General features: G+C 38.6%; 1 protein-coding gene across 1 annotated transcript in view; it reads right to left on the bottom strand.

Moving 5' to 3' along the window:
* Positions 1 to 1,854: 1,854 nt before the first annotated feature.
* The window catches only part of RPS24 (ribosomal protein S24), a 209,455-nt gene continuing 184,404 nt past the window's right edge, over positions 1,855 to 26,905 (bottom strand). The window contains exon 5 of the mRNA XM_075758651.1: positions 1,855 to 1,864. Coding sequence (XP_075614766.1) covers positions 1,862 to 1,864 — 3 coding nt within the window. The 3' untranslated portion in view covers positions 1,855 to 1,861. The remainder of the gene's footprint in view (positions 1,865 to 26,905) is intronic.

Genomic DNA, 26,905 nt, shown 5'->3' with positions numbered 1-26,905 from the left:
AGAACAGCAAGTTAAAATTTAGCTCAATTTTAGTGCACACTTAGAAGTACTACTGACTTCAGAGCTATTGGTAAAATTTATTATTCTGAAAAATACAAATAGCTTCACTACTTAACCCAACATCTGTTAATTGCTTTGTTATTTCATGGTACAAACCCATAACTGCTTATTCGAGCAAGGTATTTGAAAGACAAAAGCTGCTGAGGATGGTTTGTTAATGGTTAAAAAACCCCAAACACTGGTCTCATACTTCAGTCCTACTCAGAGTCCCCAGCTGACTGTTGCACTGAATTCACCTCACTATAATATCTGATCAGAAAATCACTTTGTAACAATGTGACTGCATTTAGGTTTCAAAAGAGAAAACAAAATTATTTTTTTGCTGTTAAAAAAAACCAAACAAAAACAGGAAGTCCAAGAGACAGATTTGATTATAGTCAGGAAGAACAAATACAGGATCTATGATTATTATGAAAACAACTCCACAGGCCTGTGATGACTTGGAATTAACAGTAACATTTTAAACCACTAGCAGCCCAAAGACACTGGTACATTAAAATGCATTGACAGTAATCTGATTTTAGCTAAGTAAACAAGGTAGAAAGGGTTTTTTTTGTTTCAAGAAAGTATTTTCTGTGTGCAAAGAATGAATTTAATCTTAATTAATATGTATAAAATTAAATTTGTCATTGGATCTTTTCTTAAACAGTTTATACTAATAATGAAGAACACAAGCACACACCTTTGATAAGCGCAGTCCTTATTGAATAAGGAGTTCAAGCAGAAGAGGGAATAGAAATGGAGGAAAGACATTTCAATTTATTTCAAAAGCGTAGGAAACAAGTCAGAAAAACCTGGATACTGGTGTAGTCTAGCAATTAAAAGCCACAGTGATTAGGAATTATTTATCTACTATGCAGCCATGGAGAAGCTAGGCAGAGCTATGCTGAAATAATAAAAAAAGATCTTAAAGAGAGATCTATGCCCAAGAGTTTTGCAAACAGATTGCTAACATCACTTCAGTTTATTCAAAGCAATTGGTGAAGTCTTTCCCCATTCCTCCCCACTAAGCTTCCCATATCCCCAAAATTAAAAAAACCCAGAGAAAAATGTGCCATCATACAGTAGGAGTATGAGAAGGGACTGAATTCAGAACTGTCTAGAATCACCTATCAAGTAGCAGAACTGTGATAAACCATGCAAAGTCTCTTTCACTTTCTGAGCAGTTTAATGGTCTAAGATGAAAGATTATTATTGCAACACTGTGTTTAGCTTCACAGGTTCTAGAATGGAGTTGTTTGAAGACAGTCATATCATACTGTTTGCAAGTCATCACCTGCTATTGCGTCTCTCGGCCAGATTCAGAGTCCAGCAAAACTCAAAGAATCTGCCGCTGCGCTCTCACCACGTTTTCTGCCCTTCTAATCGTATATGGTTTGTAATCTGAATTTTGTATGCCCCAACAACTGGAAATTTAAAAATTGGCAAGAGGAATTTCAAATGTTCTGTTCATTGGAAAAACAAGCTTCTAACAATAATCCAAAGTAGTTTTCATATTCAAATGGTAAACATCTGACCATGCTTCCTCTTCCTGTACACTCTTTTCTCCTCCAACCCAGAGCGCAAGGAAAAATAATGGGAGAATTTGATCTCCACTAGTTTTTCTTTTTTAACATTAATAAAGGTAGAATTGCTGCAACATGCTCTGAAAAAACCCCCACAAATCAATGCAAATATGTGTAAATGTATGAAAACATCTTCTGGCTAATTTCTGCGATTTTTCTTTCCTTTATCTCTAACCTTTCCTGGTTTTCAACATCTCCACGTACTTTGATTCATTTGTTCCACCAGGTCTGTTCATTTAAACCACAGCAGAAGTTTGGATAACTAAAAAGCCAAGTTCTCTAGTCTTCGTAGCCCTTGGGGACCACTTAGGCCAGAATGTGCACGGAAGCCCTGATAGCATGTCAGTTAATATGCTAAACCCTCAGACCTGGGTTGCCAGTCAGTTTTATAAATGAGGAAACATAGTGCCTGCAAGACAGCAAAAACAGTTTTAAAAGGATACCTGCATGCACACACATACAAAACGCTATTCAGAAATCCAGAGCAGAGTTGCAGAGGCAGAGCTAAGAAAGTAAGCAGATACCCTGCACCAACTGGAGCTGCTGCAAATTAGTATTTGCAGTGCACAACACAATATAACAGCAATCACATCAGCAGCAGACTACAGGCTAGATGGCATCAAACATGCATCTGCAACTGTAACTCCCCTTCGCTGTTCCTGATTGCAAAGAATTCTGCATCACATTTCACGATACTAGCTCCACTTACTTAAAACCAGCCTGCAAAAGCTTTACCATCAGCAGAAAAAAATGTTGCTAAATCTTGAGGACAGGAACAGCTACAGGAGAACAGTGATTTGTTTCAATCACTTATTTTTTTCATCCATGTGTAGAGAACGCAGGTACAATCATCCACAAGAATCAAAACCAATACTGACTGTTACTGAACCCGATCAGCAACTGCTCAAAAAGCACAGATGAAGTTACACCTTGGGCAAATTGCCCTATGTGTCTTGCACATCCTTGGGCTACAGCTGGAGCCAACCAAAGCTCACATACAGAAATTAGTGGGAGTTTGTTAGATACAGCCAGATGGCAGAAGATAGAAGGCCAAGATAATTTGGCCTGAAACAAAACCTCTAACATTCATTTTAGAAGAATCATTCAGTATTTTTTGTCTGCCCTGACAAAGCAAATGACAAGCCCTGCAGTGGTGTGATGCACCCCGACTGCCACTGGCTTCTCAAGGAGTGTGCCAGCACTGGTGCAGCTGAAAGCTCAGGATTTAAGGACCTACAACCAACCCACAGAGGACAAGAAAAGAAACAACTGCTGCTTCAAAGAATCATCATACCAGAGTCAAGATGCGAGCAACACTGCTTCCTCCGGGAGATCCAGGGATTCATTTTCTCAGAATCTGTGTAATACACAGCGTGCTGCCAACCTCCAACCATTCAAAGAAAACTCAAAATAACTACACAAGAGTTTGGTAACGCAGTACACATGGTGATTTGAATGAGGCTGCATACCAAGAGGTTAGTTTTAAATAGATGAAAGGAGTCCAAGTATTACAAAATGAAATCTCATTTTATCTGTTACATACATGCAGTAAGACCTCCTTGAAATCTGTTATACAGTACAGTGTGTACGCAATGTATATCGCCCAAGATGTTTTTCTCAAATATTTTAAGTTTTGCCCAAAAGGCAACATTCCTGATGCGGAAACTAACACTGAAAGAACATCAATCTGTACATCCAAACATGCTGGTTTTAGCATGGCCTTCAGCACACATGAAGAATCTACAAAACTCAGGAGAAGTGGTCCACAATGAGAGGCTCATTCCAACTGTGCAGTGCCACAGCCAGTTTTCCACATGCAAAGTGTGAGCCCTACAAGGCAAGAAAGCCAAGCAGCTTGCAATACCAAGCAGAACCTATCCAGAGTTCACCCAAATCTGCACTGGCTAAGCCATGAGCTTGGGCTGCAGATCTGAACACAGGATGGGTGTTAGATATGGGCCTGAGCCACAAGTGGCCTTACTCCCTGCTAGTTCACTACACTGTTGTGTCAGAAAAAACTAATTTATTTATGTAAAAACTAAAACTCAGTAAATTACTCTTTTCACCAGATCCTTCCTTTTAAGGCATATAAACAGTTATAAATCTCTCTGCTGAAATCAGTAATTAAATCATGTCTATATTAATATGTAGTCTTGGATTTGCTTTTTGTTTTTGTGAGACTGGTTTTGTCTTTGGCATAGCACTCATGGAAATACATTTATTTCAGTATTCTCTCAAGCAGCTCTAAAATTGCACAATTAGTTATAGACGTGTATTAAAATGGTAAGTAAAGGCAGGTGGTTATACCCATTTCGATGAACCTATGTTGATGCGGACAAGCTGAGACTGACTCTGTATACGTATACATACACATCAAGCTTACAACTTTTCTTAATCTACAATTTAATTCCTATTTTATTTCTACTTGTTTATTATTGTTTTGTTAGAAGTACAATATTCGCCAACACTTGAAATATTAAAGCTACAATAATAAAGCATTTTAGCGTCTGGAATGAAAAACAGCATTATTGTAAATCTGGTTTGTAATTTAAACTTAACAATAAAATTACAAGACCACACACTCCTTTGCTTTGCCTTTTGGGAAGTCACTGGTTTATATTACCTTACTGGACACTTATTTCATACTTGTGATCTCAGTTAAACAAGAGGCAGACACAGCAAAGTGTTAAATAAAACAGCACACATTGTTTAATTCTTTTTGTAGGGATAACAGTTAAATCTCTCTTGACTGTTACTGTGCTTCCTGTGCCAAGTAGCATTCCTGAGCTGAGAGAGACTTTCCAAATTAAAAACAAAAATCCCTTCCATGCCTGGAAGACTACGTAGTCCAGGGACAAGGAAAGGAAATCATCTACAATTTAGAACAAATTTATTTACTGGAGGGGAAAATAGATATAAGATCTGAGACTTTCTGCTCTAATCCACTTTGTATATCCAAAATCTAGTTGAAACATGACCTGGTGTGCTAGCAACTAGTCTGTTTTCCCTTCCGCCTTGCTGCTCCCTGCATAAAGCCACCGCTGCTGTGCCGCACACTGTGCGGGTCTCCCCAGCCCTACGGCCCTACCTGGAAATGCTGCTCCTGTGTAAAGATGATATCCAAAGCCGCCTTCTGCACCCGTTCACTTCTCAGAAAAATATACCTCGCTACTGAGCTGCATGGGCAAAACCAAGTCGCTTTCAACAGGTACTAATACTTCCCTTTATTTGGAGAAAATAACATTAAACAGCATGCCCTGCAAACACAGTGCTGTTTTCCAATGAAATGGCAACTTTGGAATGGAACTGCCAATTCAGGGCCAGGGGGTGGGAGGCAGGATGCCTGACCAGAAAAGGTGAAAAGAAACAAAGGCTACGTAGAGTACAAGCGTGCACACACACAAAAAGAAAAGAGAAAGAATCCTACTTTGGATACTTGTGACAGCAGCCCTGCATGACTCTGCCTCACGTTGTTAACACTGAGTCTCGGAGAAGGCTCATGCTGGACTACATTTCCATCATTTGCTCGTTTAGCTGATTTTTTTTATTGTGCCTTTCCAGAGATCACTAACATCTAAAAGGATTATAATTATGATGCAAAATACCAGACACTTTACCTAAAGACTGTACATATATAGCTTTATTTATCTTCACCCTCCTGTTGTACATGCCCAATTAGTTACACCAGGCACTCCAGTACAACAGGAATGTCTCCTATGCAGTTTCGTTTGCTAAATACCTTTGTGACAGTTTCTTGGCAAGAACTGCAGCAGAGAGGTTAACATATGTTAAGAATACATACAGCAGGCATTCCTAGTTAGAATGCAAGTAAATAGGAAACATCGCAGCAGTAGCATTTCCCGTGCCCACCATCCAAGCCAGTTTGCTTCAGAAGTTTGAGTCAGATTTCAGCACCAGAGTTTACCACTACAGAAAGGGATCTTTGTCCACAGAGTTACATGCAAAAAGTTTGCTCGTCAGTGATTCTAATCTGTAATCTACCACGTCAGCCTCCTATTCTAGAAGCAGTGGTCGAAAGGTAAAATTACAGGTTTGAAGATGGAAAAGTGAACTCTACTTTGAGTACAGGACTAAAATAAATCGTTTTTAACATAAGATCTAGAATTACACAAACCATAAAGGTCTTCAGTTCAAGGTAAATACAAGTATGTGCAAAAAATTGTTTCTCTTGCTAGCAGCAGGAACAGCAAGGGTCAAGGTTTTTCTCCTGTTCTTGTCACATCCCTGTCCTTTCTCTTCCCGCATCAGAAAACGCTTGAGTCATCCTTCCCCATGCATGGGGCAGCAGCTCATAGGTGTCTGAGAAGGGGAAAGGCTTACAAAAGTAAGGGTTGGAGGCTTCTAGAAAGAAGCCTGGAAAGAAGCCTCTTCTGCCTGGAAGAGCACAGGCTAGGTGAAGGGAGCCCTCAGCTTCATATGCAATCTTCAGAACCATCCGTTCACATTCTTCTCATTCTAAACCTGTTGAAACTACTATAGCCTTCCCCACAGTCTGATATACAAACCCTGACAGACTCTTCTTTATCAGCATTGTGCAAACTACCCGAACTCCTCCAAAATCCCTTTTCTTGGCTGCCACAGCAACAGACCCTCTCACTACTACTCCCTACCTGTCTCCCAAATCCCTACTGACTCATTCCCAATCGATTTATGCCTCTAACTGCAGTCAATTTTTGCTGTATCCATCTATTCCACCTACACCATGAACATACATTTTACCACCCTAGGAGCTATAAGCCTTGAGCTGGCTTGGAGTCCCAGGTTCAGCCTCTTGAGACAGGACTCTGCAGGTGAGACCCAGCACATTTTGCTGAGAAGATGACAGCTGTAAGTGATCATACTTAAGTCAAAATGAAAATAACAATTAGACATAACATATTTCAAGTCTGCTACTGTGCATTCTTTAAATACTTATGGGTGATAATTTGAGACCCAACTGTGCTAAATACTGTGTCAACAAAAAGAACTAAATTAATACTGCCAGCATAGCAGAGAGTGTTCACAGTGAAATTTTTAGAAGCATCACAGAAAAAAGCAAACTTAAGGAAGGATTTGAAGGAGGTAATAAGGTAGTGGAAGAACACCAGAAGGCACTTACCAGAAAACATAACAAGTGGGTGATAAATGAGGACATAAGAGGCCAATTAGAGGCCAGACTTAAAAATGTGTCTGTAGCCTTAAACAGCGATTTAGAAGGATTGATTTGGTGGGATTTTTTGAAAGTTCTCTCTCTGCAGCCTGAGAGAATGCTAGGTAAAGCAGGGATTGACCATGAAGAGTCTTTGAAATGAAGATAAGTGCTTTTTGTTTGATACAGTCATTTTTTCCCAGGCTGTCATTCTTGCATGTTTTATAAAACCTGGAATTTGCAGTTTAGCAACAAGAGTAAGTTAACTTATGAGATACCTCAGTGTGTTTGGTAGCTGTAAGCAAGCAGTTGTACATGGATGGTGCCCAAGATACACAGGTTCCCTGCGCACCAAACATCCTGTAGCACAGTTCATTCGACTTTTTCTACACACCTTTTTATTTAAGACAGAGTTTACACCAAGTTAACATATAATTAATTGCTAATGTCAAATAACCACATTGAACTTTTAAGGTTGAAATGGAGAGTTGGAATCTGAAAAAAGTCTGATAAGCATGTTACAGGTTAATACGCATGAGGACAATGTGTAAAAAACATACACGAGATGTTTCATCAAAAACAACCCCAAACACCACCTTTAACTGAAAAGTTATATAAATGAGCACTCCTTAATCTTTACAGACTTCTGCTTTATTCTAGATTTTGTACTGGAAATGTAGTCTAGACAGATCAGATTGATTTCTTGTTGTCATCCATGCAAGCATAGAAAAAAAGTGGATCTCTTGAGAGATTTCTGGGCCAGGCTTGCATTTTCCTGGACCTCTCTGGAAAAACTAGTGTGCTTTGGAAAAAAAAAAAAAAACATCAGGAAATGAGCAGAAAATGAATTATGACACAGAATTGCTCTTAATGTTTTCCAGAGTTTTCAGATTTGTGATGGCATAACACTGGCATTTGGAACGGAAATTGGCTATTTCTACAGCCTTTCTCCATGACTCAACTTCTGTCTAACTTCTTACTCCAGGAAAAAACAAAAAAAACCCAAAAAAAACCAAAAAAAACCCACCAACCAACTCTGACCAGAACTTTAAAAAAATCCCCCCATGTCAATCCTTCCTTCCTAATCGCTCTTTAAGGCTACGGACCCATGTATGTTTTATACTGGCATAAACTTGCACCCATTACTACTATTAATACTATCATTCACCCCATCACTCATCCCCACCCTTATACTGCTGCAAGTGCTTGGGCAGCCACCCAGTGAACTGAGTCAGAGCTAAAGCTACGTGCACTTTTGGAAGGGAGGGAGGGGAGATGATTTTTTGTATTGCTATCATTCCCTGCGTAGCCCCACACCCAAAGCCTGCTCACTCAGCATGCTCAGGTATTGCGGGGGAGGGAGGATAAGACGGAGAGAATCCACTTTCTTCTCACAATACGTTTGGTCAGGTTTTTGGAGCGTTTGGGTCTGTGGATAGCGTAGCAGAGGCTGCATAAATCTCAACACCACTGAAAGATCACCCAGATAAACACAAATGCTGCTATTTCAGAAGAGGTATTTGACCTTGCTACCTAAGAGCTGGTTTAGTTATGACTACAGATAACTTGACATTCGGTTGTATTAGTGTTACACACTGGGTCACACAATAATAGCTCCCAAATAGCCATTTCTTTACTTATCGAGCTGCCATGAACCTCTCATTCCCCTCGCCCAGTCTCCTTCCTTTATTCTTGTTAATAATTTCCAATCTTTTCCTCCACTTCTCTAATAGAGTTGTTAATTTTGATTTTCTCCCTCTTTCTGGATGCTAAATTTGTTTGGTTTGTTTGTTCTTTCCCCAGTATCTATTAGTTTGCTTTACCATCTATTTAAGTCCCTCTTATACTTTCTTGAAGCACTTTCCTTTAAAATCTCCACATGCACTTGTTTGTTGCTCCCTACTCCCCCATTCCTCCTCTCCAGCTCCTCTCTTCAAATTTGTCTCTTGCTGCTTTTTTCACTAGTTACCACACAAACAAGTTATCTGCGAACAGTATGTTCCATGGTATTTTCCTGGAGGTATTATAGCATCTATTCTCAATATTGAAGGCTGATGCCTAAAATGAGATAGTTCTACCAGACTGGACAAAATACACTTAACTGATAAATTCAGGTTTAGAGCAGGTCCATTGTTTGATGAGAAGTATTTATCTGATATTCAGTAAACTCTCCTTGGGAGACATGTGATAGACATTATATTTCTTCTCCCTTTGATAGTGACAGAATGTAAAAATATATGAGTACAAACAAAATAAAGAACAGTACCTTAATTTCAGGTCGCTGAATGGTCTATTCACTGATAACCATTTTCCTGTAGTAATAAATCATATAATGTCTCCATAATTCTTAATTGATTCCACTAACTAATGTTACAGTAAAACGTATAAAAATATCATTAGCTATGTTTCTCCAAAAGGCAATTAGTAAATATAGCAAGGGGTTTTTTTAGTACTTCAAAGTATGCTAAGCAGACTGTTAACCACACACAGGCAACTCCACAGCACTACCCAGCGAGCAATATCAACTTCCTAGTCTTCCACACTATCTTGAAGCTGTGTTAATCAACATGAGATATCCATTAGTAAAATGAAAGTAGCAACAGCCATGACAACATAAGGGTGAATAAAGCAAAACAGCACTTTGACATTCCCATGACAGCACTGCACTCATGACTCATCATGACAGCATCGCTGTGCATGCACCAAGTGACATCACAAAACCTGGTGTCGTTCTCAGCACGCTTTGTGAGCTGAACAGTACGGTTGGGATCACTGCCCTCCTCCCCACCACTTTCAGCTGCTCTAGGGAATTATCTCAACATTGTGCCACAATCTCACTTTGGCAACTAAAGCGTTTGGTTCCAGCTCTCCCGTGGATTCCTGAAACACAAAGCTGAATTCCCTGTCACAGATCTGTTCAGGTTTTTCTTTTTATTCTGCCCTCACTCACCCCCACCCCCCCGCAATACCCTGTATGTTTGTTTATCCAGACAGACACATGCACACTCTTCTTTCCGAAGTTAGTCTTCCACCTTCTTCTAAAGGCAGGGCGCACCAGAGACAAAACTGGGGAGCAAGAAGCACTGAAGGCTGTGTGCTGACCTTCCAATGCTCTTTAAGAAGTGAGATATCTTCTTGCCTTTTCTGTTCATACCACATTCAACATTTACAAGTCTTGGAACAAAAATCTAATAGCTGTCTCCTAGGCACTTGCTGTATGTCATAATCTCTTTCCTGTTCAAGTTCACTGACTCAAGTTTTCTGAAAATCTGATAGGTCTTCAGAAATATCCTATAGTACAAAATAGGAACCACAGTAGGAAAAATTCAGATTTGTTGACCAGATCATCCAGCGTTCACCATCCTGTCCCATTCTAGTCTAGCAGGCTATTAAAAAGACAACAGCTGCATTTAACTCACTTGCAGCCTAACTAGTTACCACATTTAAGTTTTTTGTTTATTTTGCTCTCCTTTTGCAGTCGTTTCAGGTTGGACTACATGCATCTCATCTACACATGAGTAAACTAAACAGCTTACCCACAAGCTTTGTTTCAGACATGCAGAGATTCCTCTGGGGAACTAGTTCCCAGACATCAGAACAGGGGGCCTTTCAGGACAAAAAGTGCCATTGAGTTTATAGAGAGATGGCCGAGTACTCTTCTACAGCATCTGCAGCGCTATTCCCATACTCTCAGTTTGTAACAATGCATAATCTCCCATCAGGATGGCTGGAGCACAAGAGACTTAACATCACTTCAATTCATGTTATGTACCTGATTTGCTTGTTTCCCATTTTAGGGAATGGAGGGAGAATCCTTAACATTCAAGCCAGGCTTTTTAGAGAATACAGGAGGACGGTTCGCTACCAGAACATTTGTTGGAGAGAATTCTGAACTAGGCATTTAAGTTAGTAATTGATTACTACAGCAATCAATTACAACTACTATGATTCATAAATTAGATAAGAGAAGCAGCAACAGTATTTTATCTGTAGTAGCATCTGCTGAGTCAAAGTTCATTTTTGACAGAACACATTTTTATTACAAAGTGTGAAGCTACGTAGTCCCTTTGGGGTTAAATGGAAGAAGTGCTTTTGGGCTACAAGAGCCAGATGCCTTCAGTCTACCTGTGTAAAACTATTTCAAGTTACACAAGGAAGTGTACTAACTTCTAATACAATGTGTGGATTTAACCTAAATTGTGATCTGGGTATGAGCTGGTTTTCATCAATTTCAGGAAACAAAATTCCTCCCGATGAGTACCAAAGAATTCCTTAGACAAGATGGCCAGCCTCATTACTTTAAAAAAAAATAAAATCTCAGAAGCAAGAAGTAGGAGAGACAGAAGGGTGTCTCTCCAATCTCCTACTGACCACAAGCCAGCACATGAAGCTCTGGGAGGCAAGAACTTGTACTTCACTGGGACAAAGTTTGCTGTGGAGATTTTTAATTCTGTTAACTTTATCAGCAGATATGTATATATGCACTGAAGATCTGGACTCCATTAAATTTGTTTTGAAATACAGCCTGTAAATAAAACTAGAATGCCAGAGGTTCTTTCAGTTGGACTCCCGGTGAACGCTTCTCTCAAGCTGCACTGACCTCAAGGTCTTTCGCAGTCCTTTCTTAAAGAAGAAAATAAATTAAATTATTCTCCCAGATGGTGAGTCCAGCAACTCAAACGCTAATCCCCCAAGCTCATATCAGCCCATTCACAACACATCAAAGCATGGATCTTTTTTCACTCCCTAGAAAACATTCAAGTGGAAGAGCTAATACATATTTTTGGGTGGGTCTTTTTTTGTCAAACTGAAAATAGTGAGCCACATTTGAAGACTGGCAAAAAACAGCCTACTTCTTACACAGCTAACAATGGAGACAAAAACACCCCCAAATTCTGAAGCTACTGCAGACTCCTACTGTTGTTAAAATACTACTGTAATATATACCACAAGCAGTGGGAATCATATGGAATTTCTGTACACACACTGCTATAAAATTCCAAAGCACAACTATTTCGCAAGCTGTTTTTCCAGTAACTTTCCTGAAGTGTCCGATGCGCAGCAACTAAAGGTTAACCAGGCCTGCAAGGAGGCTGAGGGCAGAAAGTGCATCCTGCAGCTGACATGAGGACTGATAGTCAAACCATCAACAAGACTGTTACAGCTAACTGGTTTTCATTTAGAAGCATGTTTTTGCTTCCTTTCCTCTCAGTGCCCTTTAGCAAGTTGGAAGCCAGGCTGTTCTTTTTATTGCTATGTGCTAGACAGAACACTTACAGTTAACGTGAACACACAAAGCATGGCTCCTTACTGAATATTTATTGTTATTGAGAAAGGAGATTTTGCCACACTACAGAGCTCTAAATAGCTTTGCTAGAAAAAGATGTGCAGAGTTTTATATGTGAGCAAACGGAGCTTGTCAGAACTTATGTAACTGCAAATAGTAATGGATTGGAGAGACTCCAGTTCTCAACAGCTTGAATCCAATACTTAAGTTTCACTGCTCTTCTACTATAGAGCAGCGCACAGTCAAAGAATTAAACACCAGCTTACAGAATATCTCATTTAGCTACAGCAAGTTGTCTTCATTTCCTAAGAAATGTATTAAGCACTAATATCACAATCATATTAAGAGGGAGGCATGCATCACACATTTTCTAAATACAACTAAGAAACAGGGCTAATGACAGTTAAAACCTCTGTTGGCTTTTTTAATGACTTCGAAAAGTTATGGCTATTGGACATTACTAATGCAAGAACAAAAGAAAGTAATTGAAGTAGCTACAATCATCAGGCGTGGTGGGTTTTTTTAAAATTAATAATAAGTTCTATCTCAAGGTTTCCTGGAGATGGAAGGAGATGGTTTGTAGGCGCATAGATATGAAGACTCTTGGCAACTTTATAAGTATTCACAAAAAGCAAGTAGAAAATATTTGTCACAAACTCACAAAGGAGAATTAAGTATATTAGATAATAAAAAGGAAGAGAGAAAGGAGGAGGTATCAAAAACGGTAACTGCCACTACCGCTACTATTAACTCACAACAAACCAAAGTGAACATAATACTTTCAGAAGGTCCAATATTAACAATACCCTGTGTCTTGGCAGCAGACGTACATATGTTCTTTTACTAGTAAAGAAAAAATGCCAAGCATTAGAGAAACTATGGAGGTAAAAGGATATATTGGTTATTATCCTCCAATAATTTTATGATACTCTCCAATGAAAATACTGCATAAAAAAAGCCCCTACACTAAGCTTATCATATTATTATATCTGTTGAGAGGTATAATGTTCTGTCAAAATTATTTAACTGTTTTTTACTTACATTCAACATGCTTGTTATCTTTTTGGCCATTTGAAGTCAAGCACCTTTAAGTCAAGAGGTTCGCTTTGACCTGTTGTTCATGTCAACTTTCATGACCACTTGCAAACTCAAAGTGGCTATTTAAGTCTGCCAAATGGGGCTGGTACCAGTTGCACTAGTTTGCAAAGCAGGTCTGGTGGCAAAATAACCAATACTGGCGCTGTTACAACATAGATGATGCAACACATTACTGCTTAAGAAGAGCGTGGCTGGTGTAACTGATGCAGTTAATTAAGCCATTAATTTCCCCAAGCATTTCACAGAAAAGATCTGTATTTACTGAGACACTCCAAAGCCACAGTCTTGCAACATTTTAAGTAAATACTACATTATTGTTGGAAAAATAGTACCATCTACCCAAGCCAAAATTATACTTAAGGAGCAGATCAATATCACAGTGAAGTTAATTGTTTGCCATGATTCCAATGGACCTTGGACAAAGGAAATTGCTGTGTCTTAACTGCACTGCATGAATGTGGACAACTCGCCCAACATTCTCACTGCTCCCTGCTACCGTAAGCTCCAAACATGCATACTAGTAATATTAGATCCTTGCTCTCAGAGATTAAATGCTTCCAATATTTAAATGTTTAATTGTCCACTGTATATGCCAATTATCTGCTAGACTCATTAAGCTCTTGCTTTTGCTTTTAGAGTGAACAGAATTTCAAGGTACAGGACATTCAGCCCTATCTTGGCAACGTATCCCAGACTAGGAACATAAAATTGTTGCAGACACTTGTGAAGAGCCTCTATCCATCAGGAAACTGAAAAACAATGCTGTTTGCATGAAGATTTTTCTCTTCCTGCTATTGTTTTGACTTTCAGCATATAGAATTCTTTTTAAAAGTCAGAATGAACATGTCACCTAGTAGGTATTTCAGCAGAAATCAGGAGGTGCTTTGCCAATGCATGCAGCAAGTCCTAGTCTGCACTGCAGAAAGCAACACACACTCATTCAGGACAGTTTGTACTTCACAAACCTTTAGCAGCCTCTACAGAGGAATACAAATAGGGAGAATGCAGTGTGCATGCAGAAATTATGTTTTCTGCTTCGTCCTTATTCAAATAGATGTCCCTGGGTTTGTATCCATCATTGAATAATTTTTGCAACATAAAACTTTTGCTACCTCACTTTCTGTGAGACAATCTTTTTTAAGCAGCGCTTTCCTGAACAGCTGTGCTTTTTGTTTTGTTTTCAAGTTAAAGGCAAGACAACAGTGAAGTCACTGCAGGCAAAAAAACCCCACCAAAACCCCATAAATTCAATCAAGTTACCAGTGGCTAATAAAGAAATAAAATCTTACGGATGAAGGATTTTACCAGCATAAAACCAAATATTTTGCAGTGTGCAGGCAATTTAACACCTACAACTCCAAAACATCTACCAACCTGAATAATACAGCAATAATGTAAACAACAGGAAAGATAGAAGTAGCATAAACTCCCAAATATACTCCAGGATATTAGTCCGCAATTGCTTTGAAAAACATGTATCGGTGACAGTAGATGCTCATAGGAAAATCCCCTATGTAGTAGCAAGCTGGCAAGGAACTGACATGCACTCCGGACCTTCAATAGCAGGAGCTGGCTGTGATGTCATGCAGAGACATTTATGGACACGGGTGCTTTTCCTGTGACAGCACCACTTTGACAAGTTGCTGTCACTCCTAGCCAGGCTGTTTGTTCACTCCCACCCCAGAACAACAGTTTGCCATGCCTGTAAAACCCGTTACTGAGGTCACCTTGTAAATGTAATTGACTGAATATCAGGCTAAAGAAACTCTCCAAAAGTAACACAGTTGGACTTCTACCTTATCCTTGCTGGCTCAGCTCTACCCCAGTGTGGCCGTCTCACCAAACCAGAGATACCTGCCCTCAAGAAGAGATCCAGTTCTTCAGAAAAATCAAGAAAACAGTAACTGAGAAGATTCACATTTCACATGGAACATCAGGACTAGGTGACATACTCCGAATTTTTTTATTTCCTTGCTTTTTACCTTTTATTGTCTGGTAATGAACTTGTAAAGTTTTAGTCAAAACAGAGACAGGAAAAGGAAGACAAGAAATACCCAGCACACCTTCTCATTAAAGAAATGGATGAAATAGGATAAAATCTGCATTTCTAGAAGCACTAGAACAGAGTACAGTATGTTCAGGGAAAGCCTGAAAAAGAATAATAATTTTTTTCTTAAGAAAAAAAACATTAAGACTGTTAAAAATATGAAAATCCATGAACATTGTTAAATAATAAAATAAAACCAGCTTACTCATTTAGGCAACAAACAACATGCAAAGTAGTTGGAAGACTGAACTGGAAATACAACTTTTCATTTTGAGCACCAGTTAGAGTCTAGTGGAGGTCAGCAAAGAGTAGGAACTGTTACCAGTGATGGTGGTTCGTTCAATGTGCTACTGACAGGTTGGGTGGGAAGGGCAGAATCAAGAACAAAAAGTGTTCAGGAAGGAATTGCTTCTCATCCTTAGAGAAGATCCTCATCCTCCAGCAAGTGAGGTGGGGTTGGCCCTGGTGGGACAATTGGAGGAAGAGTATTACTAGTGGGAGAGAGCGAGCTGCAAGAGAAAGGAAAGGCCAGATTAAATGATCTAAAGTGACAGGTAAAAGTTCAGAGCTGAACATTTCATTCACACAGTGCAAGAAGATCTGCACAAATAAAGGGAATGCAGGGAATGTTCTACCTGCTCACTAACAAGGCATTGCAATAGTGAGATCATTCTGCAGTTATCCCCCAGAAGAGAAATATTTTCTCACTACCTGTATTTTTTGAGTCAATATTGATTGTTTTAGTGTTGCCAAAGTCAGAGGTGAAGGTAAAAAATGCCTCAGAGGTGAAGCTTTTCAAATGGGAGAGCTCAGTTATTTAATAATCTCTTCATTGATCTGGTGCAAATTAGGCTGTGACTCTCTCAAAGTGTGGGGATTCTGCCAGGCCAGACTTAGGGACACAGCACTGCACCTTGTTGTTGTAACTTTAACTGAAAAAAATTTCTACTTGCTATTTTTGCACATTGGGGAGGAAAAAAAAAAAAAACCCAACAATAAAAAAAAAAAAAAAAAAAAAAAAAATCAGTCAGACTGTCCCAGATAGAAGTCAAACACAGAGCCAAAGCTGCTGAGGATTCCAGCTTCACATGATCATCCAGAGAAAAAAAAAAAAAAAAAAAGGCACATGGGTTAGAAACAAAAACAAATCTGTATGCTACCTACGGGAGGAGTGCTAAGCAAACACATAGCGATACATCTTTTCCTCTTCTCATAGCCCAGAACTCGCCCAACTAGCAAACACCGCTGTGTTAGCCAAGATCTGGACTATTCTTATGATTTTTTTAAAAAGTGAAGGTTTTTACAAAGCCTCTAAAAATTAGAAACTATGCTTCAAAATTATTTTCTAAGAATTTTAATGTGTTTACTGTTGGCAAAGGAGGAGAATATTTTTGCCTCTCAGGGCTCCCCACTGAGCACACAGTCTCAAGAGCGCCAGGGAAGAAGAGCAGCTTTCTTCTCAAATGGTTTCTGAAGTTTGGATGCTCATACATCACATGTATTTGCCTATATAAACACTGCTCCCTAAGCAGGGTGCGTTTCAACATTTGTTTGTAGACAAAGCGTAGCCCAAGGATTCTGTTGACGGACTCTGCTGTTCACTGGCAGCAATAGGGAACAGGGAAACCACCCTCCAACATTCAGCAAACAGGAACATAGCCGGCTTCTGTACTCTTTCTTAACCTCGAATTGTTTGGGTTGGTACCTCCTGACCCCATTTCACTGCTGAGTTTTCCAGCCTGCTTTCAACCTTTGTTGATCCGCGTCCCACCTCAGTAAAACTATCCCAAAGGAAATCCCTTAAGGGCATGCCCAGCACCAGTACAACATGCCACTTGTTAACACCACCAGTAAAATGCTCTGTTCCACCACACCTTGATTTATATTGAAATTTTAATTACTCTGATGTGCAATTGTGAATCCACTACAAAGACCAAGCAAAAAGGGATATTCACAGATGTGAAGGTTCACGGCCTGTTTCCTTTTCCTTGTTCCACAGAGTACCAACAAGCAGAAATATATCCCAGATATACCTGAAGAGCAGCCAGTAGCCTACGGTGTAACACTAAAAAAAGATGTTAAATCTACAGACTACACCAACTGTTTGGGCTCTCCTTAATGAATAGGTAATTTAAATTCACCTAAGACAAGCAGTGAAGAGGTATGCAATATTAAACCTCCTGGGGGAGGCGAGGCCATGCCGCAGCAAGTCTGAGGCAACAGAGCTAAGTCTCTCCACCCAGGCAGTACAGCTCCCTGGGTCTGCATCGGTGGAATTACAGCTCCATCTCAATACTCAACAAGCCCTCCTCCAAGGCATTATATTATATATACATTGAAATTTGATGCTTATTAAAGTGTAATTCACAGTGTTCATTACCTATTACTTGAGGCCCACACCCATCACCCCCAGATCAGTCAGCAAGCTAACTGCCCTTAGGTGTCATAAGAAATCAAATAAATGACTTGGTGAGACAGTTTCTGTGCATATTCACTTCACATTTAATGCATGTCCTTGCTGAGAGAGCACAACTGGAACCTCTCCCACTAGGTCGGGGGCACACGAGGGGAAAGAGAACAGAAATGAAGGCAAGGAGATCTCTTGCTAGTGCTGCATATTTGAGCACCATTTCCAAGCACCCTTTCCAGCAATGCAGTCTAACCTCAGTACTAACCAAAAACCTAACAGGCACGAAAAGAATTCCCCACCTTGAGTAGCAAAGGAGTGGTAAGTCTACTATTTTGTCTCTTTCATCCTCCTCACTGCCAAACAGCTGTCTGAAATATCCGTTTCATGATTTTTCTCTTTTGATACTTGGCTTTGAAGAGAATTATCTCTTGTCAGGTTTTAGAAACCAAGAAACATGCAGCTCAACCTGCAGGCCAGAAGTGAACAGTGCAATCAATTTCTATGCTACTAACCTTTTACAGAGATTCTAGTTCCCTCGTTTTCTTAGCATTCTAACAATCAATGGAATATTTTTGATGTACAAAGGATTATAGTTTCATAATGCACAAAAGCTGATTAGGAGCCATGCCATTTTGTAAGCTACAGTGTCCCAGAAAAAGCAACTGCAATATCTCACTTTTACAAAATGAATTCTGTAACTTCCGTCTCTGAATTTCCCTTAAGATATGCATAATTTATTACATTTACTATGCTGATTTCCCACATAACAAAATCTTGTAATATACTCCACTGCATTTTCAATGATGTTGGAACAAAATTTCATTTTCTATTTAAAGAACAAGTCTGGTCAAAAGAGAAATCATATAATAATAGCAGTTTTCTATTCAAAAGTTCTTCTCCAAGTGTAATTTTAAGTGCCAAAATGTTACTTAATGGACAATAGATTTCCACTGTGCTTTCCTACTTCACATACTGCAGAATTAACATACCCAGGAACACAAGCTGAATTCCCTGATCAAACACTTGGTTCTTTAAGTTCCAGGCATTTGCTAATACCAGAGTCCAGAGGCGACAACTTCCCAGGGGTGCTACTGGGATCACACCTGCAGAGGTGGTCTGCTTCCCTATTCTCAGCACCTTTACTGGTGGTGATACTGAGGGAAATGAGAAGGATTCAGCTTAATTTTTAGATTTTAGATTCATGTCAGATGAATAAAAAGAAATATCACCTTTTTAAAAAAAAAAAATTTGTTGAGGTCTTAGGGGGTGGAAGTGAGAAAATACCACATTATGCCACTTTTCTGTTGGAAAATAAATTTTAAAAGATACTTCTACCATATTAAGACTTCTGCTTGTTTGGGTTTTTTTATGTTGGCGTCAGTAAGTTAGAACGCAAAATCAACAATTCGAGAAGGAAAGAAACATACACCCTCTCACAAAAAAAGAAAAAAGGTCTATAGCGTTCCAATGCTTTGACTGTGTTTTAATAAGGAGGAAAAAAAAAAAGAGACCTAAAACAGCAGGAAGAGACACAAGATACAGTTAATAACCTTTCAATACTTTGCAAGTCTGACCTTTATATAGTATTTTTCATATTAGCCAGCAATTGTTGTCATTTCTTAAGATGCAAAAAACCTCTTATTAGAATGTTAGGTAAATACTCATTCACTTGCCCTATGACAACACCTTCAAAAATAAAAATAGTAAAAGTTCCCAAAAGGTCATAAAAACTGGAACAATACAATCCAGTTTCAAGTTTTATTACTTTGTACAAATATGCAGTATCAGATGTTTGGACAAAAAGTATTTCAGAATAATCGCATACCATGCCTAAGAGGAAAGATCTTAATGTGCCTTTGCTGCAAAAGGAATTACCTTCCTTAAGATTGTCTGACTGCCTTAACAGAAGCATCAAATATGTGCCAAGTACTCAAACAGATATGCACAGGCACTTTCCACAGATGTAGGCCATGGAAGTGAAGTGGCAGAACCAGAATACTTCAAAATCATTCAGCATACTGCATAGAATTCACCCCTGCAAGAATATGACTCTCTGACCAGGATTTAGGCAAACAGGTCTAGCAATCTTTGACTTCCCCCCCCCAATAAAATTCCTGGATTAAAAGAGACCTATATTATAAAACCCTAGATCGCATTTCTATGCCTGATATATTACTTACGGCAGTTCTTACCAAATTGTACGTTTATGCCTCTGAATAGAAAAATAAACAGAGCCACTAAGAGAGGCAAGGAATCAGCAAGTTGTATATGCTTCTCTGACTGCAAGTGAACTGTCCAGCCAGAGGTTTTTTATCTGCTCTAATTCATATACAAACCAATAAATCCTTCACAGTATCACTAGAGGAAGTTATTCTACAAAATAACTACTTAATACTGTACAAGTCAAAATTGTAAGATGATTTTCCTGTAGCAGGAAGTAAGTAATTGTAACAGATCAGTGGTACAAAACTGGAAGACTTTGTTTTCAAGACTACTGTTGATTATCACAATAAATCTTTCAATATATCTTTTCTGAAAAAGAGACTTAAATGTCTGCAGAAGTAACAATCCTAAATTTATAGTAGAAATAATTGAGCGTAAGGGGGCATATTAACTCTAAGAACTAATTTAATCATTATTTTGACTGATTTGACTATTTTGGACAGGAAATACTAATCAAGACCTGAGCCACCCATAACAAATAATATTTAGAACCCTGATCCTCTTACTATGTCAGAAATTTTACAAGGTCATCCATGAACACGTACTTGCAAGTTATACGCACAGAGTTTGAAGAAGCATGACCCTACTGCACAAGTGCAAAGGCTAGGCTATTTGAAGACAAAACTATACTTAACAAAAGCACAGCTGAAACACGTCTGCTTTGTACACAAAAGGAGTGCTTAACTGCGTATGGTCCTAGGAGTGAACCTCTACATACTTAACTAATTTTTGCATATATTTTGTTTTAGTAGATTTGGACTGAAAACAGGTACAAAAGTAAAATAAAAACATTACCTCCCAGTTCCACTCCTAGCTGATTGGCAATATATTAATTTTATATGCACTGCTGCTGAGTTTTTATATTAGGGTACACTTGAGTGATTCTGTAGAGGTTTAATGATTTTTATGGCAACATAAAAGTGCAGTAACAATGCACAATGAGTTCTAATTAGTACTAATGAACTAAAACACTCAACAGGTTGAGGCTTTTTTCATGGTAAATTCAAGCTTAAAAACTATTTGTACTCTTAAAAGGATTTTCCAAACAGGGTAGAAGCCAACAGCAGACAGGGTCAGTTCTGCAAAGTAGTTACTCTAAGCAGAAACACTTTGTAGAAGTACCCGTATCCAAACATTTCAGAATATAGTTAACTCTTGCCAAATCACTATGTTCATCAAAAGATGTTGGAACAATTTCCAAGTGAATTTACAAACCCAGAAAGTCCTAGGGGTTGGGATACAGCAAATCATAAATAGTTGCACTACAGGAAGAGAGAAGAAAACATCATACAACTTTCCCATCTCTGTATGGGTGCCAACTTCAAGCCAAATCCTTTAAATCTCTGAGAAAACAGAGAAAGTAAGGGGGGGTTCTGGTGCTAGTGAGGGAATCATCTGACACCCACGTACTGCAGTATTGGGAATTAAAGAGGAAGCTGCTGTTTATCTTAAACAGAGAAGGAAGGTGCAATCTAGTTGGATGATAGGTGGGTATTTTGGCAGAAGCTGTACCTCCCTTCATGCTTGTTTAGCCTCTAAACCTGAGCTCATGTCTCCAGGCTCTATCAATACCATGTGTCAGAAGTACAAAAGCTAGCAAAATGTTACAGTTTGTATACATAATTCTTCTTCCTCAGGAGGGATGTGGGTGGCAGAAGGTGGGGACAACAAGGAAATCACCTCTGAGATTTATCTGTCTTCTCCAGGGAACTCTTCATAAGACCATTTTATCTAGGATCATTTAACTATCCTGTTTTCTCAATAATGATTTTGACATCTATATAAGGAGAGTATAACAGAAGTTGAAAGCAATTTTCAATGGCCTTTCAAAACCATAGACTTTTTAAAAGCCTGAAAGATTGTTGAGATTCATCCCCAAATGGAAAAACAGGAATTTGGGTGACAGGCATCTAGACAGGAGAGGACTGGTTATGGAATGCCATCTCTGAGTTGAGGTGGGAAACTTTCTTGTGTACCCAGTACGCACAAGATAAATTGGTCCAAAAAAGTAATGACCCAAATCAGATTAAGAAAAAAACCCTCCCACACTCCCTCCTCATCATTTCTGCTAGTTTTATTTTTCCATCTCCCTCAGCTGCTGTTAGTCACTCTTCCCCCTTCCTATACTAGTCATCTTATAATTGACTTTTAAGAATGCTTTTTCTATTTCTCTGATGAAACATTCACTCTCTCTTCCTCCTTATATCTATTTACCAGAAACATTTCTTTTCCTCATTGTGCTTTTATTTGTTAACTATTTTCTTCTTCAATAGTCCATCTTCTTAATTACATCTCTAATTGTCTGTATAACATTGTTGCAAACTCTCTAAAGCGTAGTCTCTGAAAACACAACAGGAATCTCTGCATGAAGAACGTCACATAAAAACTTACATTATCACCACTTATCTTTCAGTGAAGCAACCTCGTGCTTGTCCACAGTCATCACGCTAGTCATCATTTTACTGCTGATTCAGTTGACTTATAGTCCCACAGAACGCAATCTTAGACAAGAATAGAGCAGAAGACTGTATGACTAATACCCCTGACCACTTCAATCTCCTTGTCTTTTGCCCTGTTTCATCTTTGTTGCAGCCTGGTGGCATAATAGTTTTTTGGCAGAGGAATCTGCTAACCATGTTTCTTAACTGAGAGAGAAGAGTAGGCTGCAAAATACATCAACTGTGTAAGCTTTCTTCCTTAAAGGTTGCAGTGCTCCTTTCCCCAGGGAATAGCTGCATGAAATCCAGTAATCTTAAAGCCAATATTGGCTTTGAGACTATATATACACAAATAAACTGGATTTAAGTGAAATAACTTCTCTGTTTAACTATATATTATTTCTTGTCAATTAAGATAAAGTCATCATACTATTTACAGGAAAACCAGCAGCAGCTTCTATCTCACCATGACTCAGTTTATAACAATTATCTAGTGACTATGCACGATTCTAATATTTTCCCCCTTTCATATGCTTCCCTGACCAGATTCTCCAAATATTTCCTGGGAGGGGGAAAAAAAAAAAAAAAAAAAAAAAAAGGAAAACTTACAAAGCTAGCAAGCCAAAGGTATTTTCCAGCAGATGGTGAAACAGGGAACAGAAAACACTGGGCAGTAATAAACAGCTTCCTTAAGGTTTTACTGTCTAATTCAGATCCCTTTTCAGAACCATCCCAGCAGCAGTCTAAGGGGTCAGATTTCTTGGTTAAGTCCCTTAACTTATGGAAAAAGGCACCAGTTACAGGAAGAAATTCAGGCCTTCTGTGCCTCACACGTTTACACAGAACCATTCAGGTGCAAACAGGAACCATTAACACAGGAGGAATTACATCCTTTCATCCTTCCCTAACAGTTACAAACTGTCAAAGAGTGGAAATAGCACAAGAGCTCCAAAAGTCAATGTGAAAGGTCAAGAGCAAGATAGTAATTTCCTTTTTTAGAAGTTTAGGACTCTAGTCCTAGTATCAAACATCTTCACTTTTTTTTTTTTTTTTTTTGGCTGGCATCATTAATCCTTTGTTGAGGTCTAAAAGCAGTGAAGAGCCTAAGGATCAGCCGACAAAGATCTCTGCAATTAACAATAATTTAAACTAAGTTGAGAGGTCTGATAGATTATAAAGACTGTGCCCATTTCTAGCTCAAGCAGTTTTACATCAAGAGGTGCAAGCAAACCTTCCGGAAGAGCAATAGGATAGTTTCAATCTCATACTGTTTGAAGTACTATAAACCAGTTTGGTTTTTTTTTTTCCTTCCAAGTGGCTGGCAAATTGCTGATGTGCAGAGAGGCTGCATCTCATACAGCAATGATTCCACCTTGTTCTTAGCTGGTTTTGCAGGTATCCTAATGAGCTAACATCTTTGTTGAAAAGCCAGAACAATTTTATAGCTAGCTGAAGATAAGGAGAAGCAGTCCCAAAACTGCTAATACAGAGCTGCCAGTTGCCAACTATTTCACCAGGAAACAGCAGTGACAGAAAAACATTGCAGAGGAGAAAGAAAGCAATGTGTTTAGGGAGACAACAGAACACATGAAAGAGTAAATGAAGGCATAAATGGATGAGAACAAGTCTTTTTGAAAAAGCATCATTTTCCCGAGCAACTGTGTGTAAGCTGCAGTGCAACTGGAAGAATGAGAGAGAATCGCTCTCTACTTTAGCACAATCTGTATTCCCAGGACTTAGAGATGGCTTTCTGCAAAGGTCTGTGCCACCTTGGTTTCTTTGGATCAAACGACCGAGGATATACACTAACGCACACTCAAAACAGCTCTGGTTTGCTGCTTAAGAATAGCTATTTTCCATTTAACTCTGAAGAATCCAATATGTATGTTTCAATAAACAAAGGAAAACACACAAGTGTCAACAAATGAAACAATTTGTTTTCACTTCTGAGTTTTCTACATTTCAGCACCCTAATGCTTGCCTCCTAGAAGTTTAACAATTGAATTTGGACAAAATGCCCTCACTTTCCTTCTAAAGCATTCCTTTCTCCTTTGTCACCTTCTTATGGGAAAACAATTTCAAAGCAGATTTCAGACTTACTGTTAAATATGCATTCTCATCCTCTTTCACAAAAAAACTTAATGGTATTTAATCTATGAGAGATGATATTTTTAAACATATCTAAAGTTGAAATACTGAGCAGTCACAAGTAGGTATCATCCTTTGAATGCTTACAGTACTAAGCATTTGTAGTCCATAAAGTCTTTTATTCAACTATTTCAAAACATTTTACAGACATTAATGTAGCAAAGCTAAATGACAGAGCTGTTGGTAAGCTGAGGCACACGGATGACTTGGTTAAGATTTCATCAAAAGCAGCAGCAATAAGGACAAAATCCAAGTACCTCAACTCCACTCCATCCAGCATAACACTCCATGAAGCAGTTTGTATGAACAACACGTAATACGATTTGATGTATTTGTTTCAACAGAACAAATTGTCTCTGAGGATCAAAGATGTTAGCATCATCTTTCCACTCTGCTACAGTTCATCTTGACTCAAGGCATTACATACTACAGTTTGGACTGTTCAAACTACCTTTGTTAAAAAGGTATCTTTCTAGGAGAAAATAAAAATAAAAAGGAAGGGGAAACGGTTGAAGTATTTAAAACACGAGTGCATTTTACAACATATTCCATTATCCTACTGCTAGGGAGGATTTGCACAGGGTACCATTCCTATCTTCAAAAGGTGTCATTTGACTATATCATTTGATAGAGTGATATCAAAGACTGTGAAAAGCATGCTTTCTAAGGAAACACAAAGTTAACTAGGATGAAGTGGAACTGTTAAAATCTGAGATTATCTCATTTTAATCAGAGAGAAAAAAACCCACCACACAACAAATTCAGAAAGCAGCTTTTGTCTGTGGCAGTGATGCCTGTTTCCTTACACTGAAACACTGGCATAGCCTGAAACTGCTTTTCAGATAAGAAATTCATAGTACTGTTGCAAATGGAAAAGCTGTGTATGCTAGCTAAACAGAGAGCAAAAGAAGAGAAATGAGAGGGGAAAAATAAGACAACTAACATAACGACACAAAAGAGAGAAGGATCTATCTATCTTTAGCCAATTTAGGCCTAATTTCTAACATTCCCTCCCTCCCCCCCCCCCCCCCCCCCCCCCCAGAATTTTATTATCTTCCCATTGACCAGTCACAAAACCAACATATCCTTGCATAATATCAATAAACCTTTTAGTCTGAACTGATACAGCCAGTATCATCTGTCTACACCTGCTAACATTTACAATCACATACAGCTACATTCTTTTATGAGGCTTCAAGGTTTTTGCAGTAACTGTGTTTATAATTGGGACAGGTCCCTGCAAGGCCTCCTTTATTACAAGGTGTATGTAAATGCCACACAAGATAAAGTATTTAAAACACAGAATTCCTTCCTCTCCCTCTGTTTTGAACATCAATCTTAAGGCTGATTAACAAGAGCTGGATTCATTGATTTGTGTTCTGAGAGCACTCGGGAGAAACTGAAGTCTTGAACAGTATTCTCACAGAGTTACATTTATAAGAGCTGCTATTTTCTCTGTCATGGAATCTTTGCCAGAAGGATAGTTATTACTTTATAAAGCTGTTTTCAAGCCACGAACTACAAGTTATAAAAGATCATTTTCAATATTTAGTTCCCAGTGTTAAGATGACGTTTACACCAAAGAGTAGACAAGGAGGCAGGAAAATACAACTATGGCTAACAACAGACAAGGGATCTGCCATCTGTGGTAACTGCCTTTGCCACGGTTTCTCTAGCTGTAAAACTTGAACAGTGGTACTGATATTCTTGGTAAATCATATCCTACTTAAAAGCAGGATACTAGAAGTAGATGTTATTACCATTACAGCATCTAAAACTGAACATACAACAGATCTTTAAAGCTTGGGGGGGGAATCAAATTTGCAATGTTTGATATTAGTGATTTATTAAGTTATAAAATAAACATCTTTCTATAAGTCTTTTGGATTTAGATGAAAATCTACACAACTATCACAATATGAGAAGTAGAAAGAAATGATAGATGACCATTATATTTTTACCATCCAGTAAAGTGTAAAAATAAACTACATTCAAATAAGACACCACTTAAAGTGCTTTCCATAATTTTTTTTAACTGCTGTCAGTTTTGATAGTTACTACCCTATAATTAAAAATTATGTCATGTATTAGTAATTATAGTACCTACAACTATTGATAGTTATACTAATGGCTCAGACAACCCAAGAGAGAGTATTTTCCTGTTCTCCCAGTAAGTGGACTACGTTAAATTTGTTTGGCAAGCAGTTTGAAACTAAAAGATAACTAAAACTAGAGATATTCATTTACAGAGACTACTATTTATATAATTTTTTTTAGCTTAGTAAGAGCTGAATGTATCTAGTCCAGACCTAGTGTGTATTTGGATATGGGCTGAAGCAATCACAGAGCCATTAGCTGCTGCATGAGGTTCAGGAAGACTGGTCAGCTTAGCTTGTGTAACGTTGAACACAAGCCAATCTTAATTCCTTTTCTGATAGGGAGAGACCTAAAAGATAGGAACAATACAGTGAATATTGCAT

Source organism: Balearica regulorum, chromosome 7, assembly GCF_011004875.1.
Source record: "Balearica regulorum gibbericeps isolate bBalReg1 chromosome 7, bBalReg1.pri, whole genome shotgun sequence".
Taxonomy (NCBI): domain Eukaryota; kingdom Metazoa; phylum Chordata; class Aves; order Gruiformes; family Gruidae; genus Balearica; species Balearica regulorum.
The sequence above is the reverse complement of the archived record's forward strand: the minus strand, read 5'-3'. Positions and strand labels throughout refer to the sequence as shown.